This window comes from Agrilus planipennis, unplaced genomic scaffold, assembly GCF_000699045.2.
Source record: "Agrilus planipennis isolate EAB-ADULT unplaced genomic scaffold, Apla_2.0 scaffold200, whole genome shotgun sequence".
Taxonomy (NCBI): domain Eukaryota; kingdom Metazoa; phylum Arthropoda; class Insecta; order Coleoptera; family Buprestidae; genus Agrilus; species Agrilus planipennis.
In genome coordinates this window covers 107,404-117,574 of record NW_020438971.1, presented here as the reverse complement: position 1 = coordinate 117,574, position 10,171 = coordinate 107,404, and the positions used below count along the sequence as shown (strand labels likewise).

General features: G+C 31.7%; 1 protein-coding gene and 1 long non-coding RNA gene across 3 annotated transcripts; one reads left to right on the top strand and one right to left on the bottom strand.

The window, feature by feature from the left end:
- The first annotated feature begins 368 nt into the window (after window positions 1-368).
- LOC108740011 lies at window positions 369-8,576 on the top strand. Of its 2 annotated transcripts, none has more exons than XM_018474172.2 (5): window positions 369-654; window positions 1,858-1,975; window positions 4,116-4,228; window positions 5,879-6,028; window positions 7,246-8,576. In XM_018474172.2, the coding sequence occupies exons 1-5, from the start codon at window positions 606-608 to the stop codon at window positions 8,400-8,402; spliced, it is 1,587 nt and encodes a 528-aa protein (XP_018329674.1). In that variant the 5' UTR covers window positions 369-605; the 3' UTR covers window positions 8,403-8,576. The 2 variants fall into 2 exon arrangements, with proteins under 2 accessions (XP_018329674.1, XP_018329673.1); XM_018474171.2 differs by lacking the exon at window positions 4,116-4,228 and adding an exon at window positions 3,376-3,509 and having other exon boundaries at window positions 370-654.
- A 339-nt stretch (window positions 8,577-8,915) lies between these two features.
- Window positions 8,916-9,865, bottom strand: LOC112904692. Its single transcript, XR_003231276.1, has 2 exons — window positions 9,295-9,865; window positions 8,916-9,235 (listed from the first exon to the last, which is right to left on the bottom strand). It is a non-coding gene; the product is annotated as an uncharacterized LOC112904692 (long non-coding RNA).
- Between the last annotated feature and the right edge of the window lie 306 nt (window positions 9,866-10,171).

Here is a 10,171-nt window from a genome sequence, read left to right as displayed (position 1 = left end):
CTGAACTAATGGAGAATCAAACAAGAAGCTTTTCAAATTAACACAGATCGTTGTCAATTTATTCATTAGTTACTAGTCTTCATAAAAAATCAACCCTATTCGACCATATACCTAAGCATAAAATGAAGTGCGTGAAGAAATCTCAATACTCTGAAACAACTACGTATATACTATATAGTCAACACCGTGGTTAATAAACTGCAAACACCGTACTGTAAATTTTCTATGAACTATTCGGGATATTTCTATTCTTCGATTCCTTCTCAGCGTCCTTTAGTAGAGAGGGATTCAAATACTTTGGTGAGGATAACACAGAAGTTCAGTCCAAGTGATAAAGAGAGGGCTCACTCATCAAGAGTTACAGTTCGATATCGAGCCGCATTTTGAATTTCTTCATAAACGAGCCAATTTACCTTATAAGAAGTAATCGTTCGAGCTGATATCAAACAGCGGGGAAAACCACTTTGGTGAAAGTGCCCACGAACCATTCCATTACCATTGGCTCAAACAGCACTAAGATACACATGCGCACTAGTTGAAAAACTCTTGGTATAAATATAAACTGAAACGGCCGTCACTTCTTGGCTAGTGTCCGAAGAATCAGCATGGCATCTAGAAATCTGTGGCTATGTTGCTTTCTTTTAGTAGGCTTAGGTGAGTTTTTGTTTATTATTTTGTCTTATTTAGTGCCGCAACGTATTGCAAATTTTCGTTAAACAATAAAAATTGAAAATTTTCGTGTCTATCTTTTTGTCGGGTTCGTGCTAGGAAAAATAAGTTTAAGATATCTGTCGGTCGATAAAAGTTTCACAATAGACTTGTTTTCGCGCAACGATTTCCATGAAACGGCTACATTCTATTGGTTAAAGTTTTTACCAAGAAACGCTAATTAACAATTACAAAAATATAAGTGTATAAGGTCACCGAGACCTGCTTGTTCAGGAAGTTCACCTTTATTAAGTCGCCAATAACATTTCACTTTTCCTGACGTCATTGAATGGTGGTATTTTGGATTCTTTTGTTAGTTTCTCGATCTTTGATTTACATTTACGCCAAATGTCAGTAAACTTCGTGATACCTGTATAAAAGATCTTGTTGCCCATCACTATGCGATCTATTTCGAAAAATATGTTGCCATTGTGAAATTGTTGGGCACGGCTCGACAAGGTGCGCCACAAATAATAAACGGTCCCAGTTTTTATTGTCTTTAAAGAATACATTTTTTACCACCCGTTAATAAGCACGAATAGACAGCTACTGCATACCCGTCGAACGATTTATTAGAAAGTTAATTTTATTAAAAGTTAACTTGCAAATATCATGTTATAACATCGTGGCTCACACAGAACCATTAGCTTAGGTTACGTCATAATCACCAATACAATTATTTTTTGTTTATGAGGCAATTTGTAGTTAATGTCAAAAGTTTTAAATGGCAATAAACAATAGATAGGTGACACGCACAACTAAATTGAAATGTTACACAATAGTTTAATAAATCTACCCAGTAGATTTACTTTATTTTAATTCAAACTAATATTGGATATTACAATATAAATTGTATTTAATTTTACTCGCTTTTACTTGTTATGCGCATCGTAATAAAGTTCATCTTTAGAAGAAGAACCAAAAACGATACCAGTTTCTACTGTATTTACTTTCGATGACCTCGATTTCTCGTATATAATTAAACCCGGTTGATCTTCACGATGAGCACTGTCATGCATTGAAACTGAAATCAGAAAGTATACCTGTAACAGCAACCTATGCGGTTTCTCCAAAAACGACGATTTTTCTAAAAAAGAAACAATGATGGAGTTTCTTTGTTTCTTTACTAATGCACTCCTTATTTTATAGTGTATGCACAAGAAGATGAAGCGGATACAGGACCGAGCGCAGAAGAACTTTGTGAAAATAGACCCGCAGATGAATATTTTCGACTTTCAACAGACGGAGATTGCAGAGATGTAGTCCGGTAAGAATCAAAATAAGATTTTTGAAAGAAAACATATAAAGACGTGGGGATCATACAAAAGTTATTGTCTGCGAGGTGATAGGATATTAGGCCCACTTTTCGCTCCTGTCAAAAACACTTTTTTATTCGAAAATTTATCGACTGTAGTTTTCGTAGTATTTATATAATACATATCTAACAGATTCTATGATTGATATCTCTGATTCGGCGTATTTATACAAAATATGAAACATAAATTAGGCATTTACTTAATTTAAATTAAGATATATGCCCATTTCCAAGTTTCTTTTTCCAATTCATTGAATCTATTCAATAAAAGCATTCATAACATTAGACTGACTCATTTCATTATTCAATACAAAAAGCAAACTGATTAGAAAAATCTGCAGATTTTGTTCGAAATATCGAAGCATTCTTCAAATAAAAATCAATCATAGAACCAATGAATTTAAAAAGGTCAAGCATTTTAAAAATCCTAGAAAAAAAATTGGTCCTCCCAAGGACGACCACAATCGACTAAGTGAAACTCATTTTCGATCAAAAACAACAAATTTTTTGTGATATTTACATCAAATGTGTATAACATCAGTTCATAACATCTTCATTTGGAGGATTTTTTTAATGGAAGCACTACAGTAATAATTACATTACAAAAGGTAACTCTATAAACAATGAATTGTTATGAATTGTCTGTATGAAGTAATGGAACGGTTTCTTGTACTTATTAATTATATACGGACGGAACAGTACGGTTACTTCCCGTAAGGCTAGGCAATTGCATAAAGGGAATTACATACATACAATACTGTTGAATATCTACTGTACTACTATACAAGGTATGTTCAAGAATTAATAAATATTCATTCGATAGTAAGACTTCATGTTCAGTTAATTTGCATGTATGATAAAAAATATTCCTAATGACAGTAATTTTTACAAATTACTTTCAAACATAACACATGATTCATCACTTTGTTAATTTATAACTTCTGAAAAAGACACAAAGTAGTGGTGAAACACGAAAACAAATTTGTGGAAGTTTTTTGCTTTGAATTACTTTTTTATCTTTTAAATACATGCTCCTTAGTAATTGTTATTACTGATTATAAATATATATATTTTTTATGGTTAATTTCCTTATGTTATCGAGAATAGAACTGGAATGAGAATTTTAACTGATTCGTTTTCCGTTTTCAAAAAATCGACGTATGCATTACAACCCTTTTTCCGAATTACTATAGTACAATTAAACATTCACAGTACAAATTTTAACAAAAACACAATATATTGTTTTCCAAAGTGAAAGTTATTAATCTATCAATGTTGCATACTTGCATAGATACTTTAACATTAGTTTAATGTAATGTCAGTTTGCTGACAGGTATTTTGTTATTTATTAGGTGTGATCAAAATAGTGACAATAATGGCGCCACACGATTGGCGTCGGTACGTTGCCCCATAGGTCTTGCATTTGACATCGATCGTCAAACATGTGATTGGAAAACAAATGTGAAAAACTGTGATAAAATAGAGAGTAAGTCTTTACAAGGGACAGTGATCGATGATGCCCGATGGCTAACACTTTTATAAATAATAAAAGCAATTACACAAATCACAGAAAATACAATGCGGAACTGAACTAAATAAAACTCAAAATTCCGCATCGTCCTATGTTATAGACTCTAATCAAGATGCCATCCTCACCGTGGGTGTTTAAATTTATAAACATTTACGTTAACAAATGTTAATCAATTAAAATACTTCGTAAAACAAGTATTATCAACTGTTTTACTAAACACTATTATTTATTACGCATTCTTGACGAAAGGATTATTGTAAATTTGTAACTCTTATGCATTCAATTCATTTGTTTCTGGTAGTTTTGAGAACAGGAATTTAAATAGTTTAAATCGATTATATTTTGTAAAACAAATAGTAATACTGCGTTATAGAAAATAGTTTAGACTTAAAATTCTGCCAGAAAATTTATTTATTCGACAATATTAGGTCCATTATAAGTACGCGAAACCAGCAATAAGTTAATATGTGTTTTAGTCTTAAGGCGGTAATATGCCATCGAATTCGTCTTCACTGTTTCTTGGTCAAAACTATTATAATTAAGTCGATTTTTTATCATTAGGTGTACTAAATCTGGCTTAAAACAAATTACTTGCCCAAGCGGATTGGCGTTCGACATCGATAAACAGACTTGCGATTGGAAAGCCAAAGTCACAAACTGTGACAAGCTCGAGAGTAAGTCGCACTTTGCCGGTGCGGTGACGGAATCGGTCATGTAGAATGGTCTTTATTTTTGTAGAAATTGCGGTTTTGGCGTCATTCTGTGTGCCATTTTTGAGCACAAACAGCTGTATAAATAGCTATTTGTTAAAATAAAAAAAAAAACAAATTGTTACATACTGCCTAAATAGCGATGGGAATAGGAATTGTAAATTTCAAGTAGTTCGAAATGTAGAAAGTAGATGTGTTAAGGTGGAAATCCTACTGTCTTCTATTATTTACATTAACAGCTATTATTTTCGTCACTTTTCTAACATACGAAACTAACATGCTTAACTAATACACTTTTGTTGCCCAGTTGTGATTGCACTATGTATTTTCTAACTTAAATTAGTGAACTGACACAGCAATTTATACTTATTGTTATTAACAACAACTTCATTGTTTTAATATTATTTAACTCACACACCTTTATTGTACATACACTTGCCATATAACAAGATATTATAAAATTAGTTAGTTGTACACAATCAACATTTGAAGGATCTTGTAGCAAAATTGAAACCGAAACAATTTAAAATAAATATTTTCAATTCTTTGTCAAATTGTTACACACATTTTTCTTTCGAAATAAAAAGGAAAATGTGCTTAACAAGATTGCAAAACATCGAAGTAGTGCACTTCTATTAAAACTTTATATGTACGCAGGATGCTCAATGCTCTTTAACTAAAATAATTACACAAAAATATCGAAAATTCATTTGATTAATTGAACTTATTATATGTTTATTTATAACTCAGTTCCTACACACGATTTTATTATAATATTATAAATCTTACAGTTACCTTCTGATTTATTACAATTCATAATTTTAAAGAAACATGTACTACATTTTCTTAAAATGATCTATTCTTTTCTCTGTTTATGTATCTATTTAGTTTGAAGTGTTAGTCCAGCCAAACACATTTTTAAATTATCATATCTAAAATTTTGATAAATTGATATACATCGACTTTAAAAAAAAAGACTTAAACAACTGGAGAAGCAATTGTAAACTGAATTTATACCAGTTTGTTACTTTTTGAAAGAAATCAAAATAAAACCACTCAAAAGCCAACGAAGAAGCAATATTTATTGGCATTTTTGTAATTTTTTAAATTAAATATTCGCTAATTCATTAGATTTTGCTGAAGCACACACGTGCTTCATAAAAGCCGTTACCATTAGTTAATTATGGTGATTTAAGAATTTTCTTTCACTGGACTATATCGCTTACATGTTAAAATGTTTGAGGCTATCAGTTTTAACTACTGTGTACCTAATAGCAGCTTGTTTCTTTTCTATTATCTTAATCTTGAATGTTTTTGTTATATGTTTTGGCATCTTTTTCCTGAACCGAGCTAACAACTTGTGTTCCAAACTTAATAATTTGTGCTAATACAGTACTTCCGTTATTTTAAAAATCTACTTTCTATGAACCGTTAAAATTTTGTTGTCGAAATGTTAAATGTAAATATCCACGGTAAATGTAAATATGAAGTGTTATAGAGCAACGCCAATCTAAAATGTACAAAGGGTAGATAGTTAAAAAAAAATTGTATGTCCTGGTTTGAATACGCTCTTTAAAGAAATTGAAAGCTTAACAATTTCATGTGAAATTCTAGAACCGAGAAAAGCTCTGCCTAAACTGAAAACAGATGAACCACTTTGCTCAGAGGGTAAACTAGCCTGTGGAAATGGAGAGTGTATTGACAAAGAACTGTTTTGTAACGACAAGCCTGATTGCACGGATGAGTCAGACGAAAACTCTTGCAGTAAGTAATCTCATAACATGTACTACTTCATCTCTTGTAACTTACATCTCTATACTACGTAACAGCATCTTCGTGATGTAAACATTACAACACTCACAGACACCAAGGTCTCATTTTTCGTTTCTAGACAGTTTTCGTATGCCTTGTGATCTTTTTTTATTAACCATAAAATGCATTTTGCAAATCTACTAGCTCTGAATTAGTGTAGTACTAATTAATCCGAATTTATTTTTAAATTCTAATGTGTGATTATTACATCTTTATTTTCCCTGTCAATAAATACAAACTATTAAACGGTTTGTACATAGTTACTTGAAAAACTTGAAGTAATGAAAACATTTTACTATTGAACATCTAAAATGCAAAATAATTAATGGTTGAAGGTTTTACTTGTTGAAACTCCATAATCAATTAAAGGAAACTAAAGAAAAGTCCCAAAAAATATATTAATAGTTCACAACAATTTTTTCACCAAAGCATTGACTTCTTCAGGTGAAGATATTCTAATTAAAATTGTTAAAAAAATTAACTTAAATACTAAGAGTTTACAAATTTCATGGGGTGGGAACAACGAAAGGGAGGGATAAGATTAGAATTTAAGTTTTTGAAGGCAAAATTTAATTTAATAAAGGAGAACCATTTACATCAGTTTGATCGTTTAGTAAAATGTTTTGGTGAAACAATTGTTGTGAACTATTAATATATATNCCTTTAATTAAAATACAAAACTTTCGAATAGTTGTAGTTTTTTGTAATTTCAATTTCCAGAAAGAAAACATTAATAATTAATATATATTTGCAAAAAGCATTCCATATAGGTACTGTTTGACTACTATTTACGGATTGTATAAAGCAGGTAGAACTTTTACAAAATTTTGCTTACTTTATGTTTAATTTGTCGAAATTGTACATTCTTTGAATGATATGGCTCCAAACATTTTTTTGGAAGTCAGTCAGTGTTAGACAAAGAATAGCCATTTAGATAAGAATTTCTGGCTGAAGATTGATAATTATTTTTCGATGAGGGGAAAAACGGATACAAATTTTATAAAATCCATAAACAAAAAAATAAAAAAAGCGATGACCAACTTTTGACTAACATTGTAGCATTTCACTTCCTATTTACTTTATCATATTTGAAATTCAAAAATGGCAGAGTCGAATGACCTGATAGGTTTGTCTTGCATGAAATTATTAAAATGAGTATTTCTTTTCAGCTGTTGAAACAGACCCTAACCGCGCTCCCGACTGCGACCCAACTCAATGTGTCCTTCCCGACTGTTTCTGTTCAGCTGACGGAACGAGAATTCCAGGGGGACTTGAGCCCTCCAACGTTCCTCAAATGATCACACTAACATTCAACGGAGCAGTTAACGTTGACAACATTGACCTCTACGAAGACATTTTCAACGGTGCCCGTACCAACCCCAACGGATGTCAGATTCGCGGTACATTCTTCGTCTCCCATAAATACACCAACTACTCAGCAATACAAGATTTGCACAGGAAAGGACATGAAATCGGAGTATTTTCAATAACGCACAAGGACGATCCGAATTACTGGAGCAAGGGATCATACGATGACTGGTTAGCTGAAATGGCAGGCGCTCGTCTTATCGTCGAAAGATTCGCAAATATCACCGACGGATCTATTATTGGAATACGAGCACCCTATTTGCGAGTTGGTGGAAACAAACAATTCGAAATGATGAGCGATCAATTCTTTGTATATGACGCATCCATCACTGCATCTCTCAGTCGTGTACCAATCTGGCCTTACACTTTGTACTTCAGAATGCCCCACAAATGTAACGGTAACGCACACAACTGTCCCAGCAGAAGCCACCCCGTCTGGGAAATGGTAATGAACGAACTTGACAGGCGTGATGATCCAACATTCGACGAATCTCTTCCCGGTTGTCACATGGTAGACTCCTGTTCTAACATCCAAACTGGAGAACAATTCGCCCGTCTCTTGAGACACAACTTCAATCGTCACTTCAACAGCAACCGTGCTCCACTTGGTCTCCACTTCCACGCCTCCTGGTTGAAGAGCAAAAAGGAATTCAAAGAGGAACTCATCAAATTCATTGAAGAAATGCTTGGCAGAAATGACGTTTACTTCGTAACGATGTTACAAGTTATCCAGTGGATGCAAACACCAACAGATTTGTCAGGATTAAGAGATTTCCAGGAATGGAAGGAAAAATGTGATATCAAGGGACAACCTTACTGTTCACTACCAAACGCCTGCGCCTTGAATACCAGAGAATTGCCCGGAGAAACCCTACGATTGTTCACGTGTATGGAATGCCCCAACAACTACCCATGGCTATTAGACCCAACCGGGGACGGTTTTAATCTTAAAAAGTAAACATAAACCAATTTGAATTGTTAGGGTTTTCAAAGACTTTGTACATAGTTAAAAAAAGAACATTAAACCTTATTTATGCCGCTGTAATTTTACAAGACTCTTCAAAATTGTTGTGTGTACTTTTGTTTATAAGTAAGGTCGTTATATAAGTAATAAATATTTTTAATAAAACAATTTGACTTGCGTATTATTGCAACTAACATTTAATAAGTTAATTTAGGATCCATAATTCCAAAATATTTTTCATAAATAATTTTCAGATTTTTTAGACTTCAATCACATACGAAAATGAACATTTATTGACATTATAAAAATCTTAATGTTTCATATCCATTGATTTACTATAAAGTCAAAAGTTTTACGAAACTTACTATTTTAATTGTATAATGCGAAATATTCATGAAATTTACATATCCAGTTAAGAAGAAAAATATACTTCAAAGAAAATAAAGAAATATAGTAAATAATTTACTAAAAGCACATTAAAAATATATTACAAATAAATCAGTCGTAAAAGTTTGACATAAAGTATTTATTGATTTTACAATGCTATTAAATACAATCAATATGAACAAAAATATTGTAATTGCAAAAGAAATTACGATGTTTAATGAACCTCTTTAAATCTTTTTAAAAATAAGTCCAGCCTGACTATTTTAAAGAGAACATCATCCACTTACCAGTTTTGCTCTAAAAGGATTGTTTCAGGAATGAAATGAATTGAGTTTTTTCTATTTTGTCTTATAAAAGTGATCTCCAACCTCCAGATTTTTCAAATTAACGTAAATAAGTTTTCTTCTTTCTCTCTTTCATTTACATACGTTGAAAGTACACTTAAAACAATAGTATTAATATTTTAAACTATTTATATAAAATATTGAACCAAATTTACCTTAAAACCACATGAAAAATTTCTAAGACATTAATCAAAACATTTAAAAAAAGACCTATTAAATAGTAGAAAAGTACACATTTTACATTTGGTCTCAACGTATGTATGTATATTCTAGATTCATCATTATTATTTGTATTTTGTTAATTACACTTTATAAAACAGTAAATTCAAAAACTACTTTTATTATATGCAACATTAAAGACTATAAGTAAGTATATTCCTATTAATTGTCACAAACTTGATTTATTGAGCTTATTAAATACCTACAAAAAATATGCTAACGAAATTGTTAATTTTCTTTAAAAAAATGCCTGTTGGTCCGCGAGAGGTAATTATCCTCTAGACTGGCATGCCTACTAACATCCTTTTAACAAATTCCTTTTTGACTATCCAGAAATTTTTGTAAAATATTAAAAAAAGAAAGCATCCCTAGCAAACCCAATTTATTGACTTAAAACAAGCACCAATAATTAATTTAGAAGAAGAATGTACAAGATCGGATGTTTGTGGCATCTATATCCAGCGTTCCCCTATCCGCCACCTGGGGACGCGCCCGATGGGGGTTTCAGGCTCCCCTCACGGGAAAAATGTTGGACTATTTTCACGTGGAGTCCAAGCCACGAAGAATCAGGCACAACGTGGTTATTACCTTACAAAGGAATAATACATAATATATTGAAATTTACAGAATTATTAGGGATCGGTGTAAACATCGGAAAAAAAATATAAAAAAATAATATGTGTAAACAGAACTCATTGTTTAATCTACATAAATTATTTTTAAATAAGAGTATATTTATATTTGCAATACTGTCGCAACTTCTTTAAATCATTTTTTTATGAATACAACCTTTGTTTAATATCTTTTTTGTGA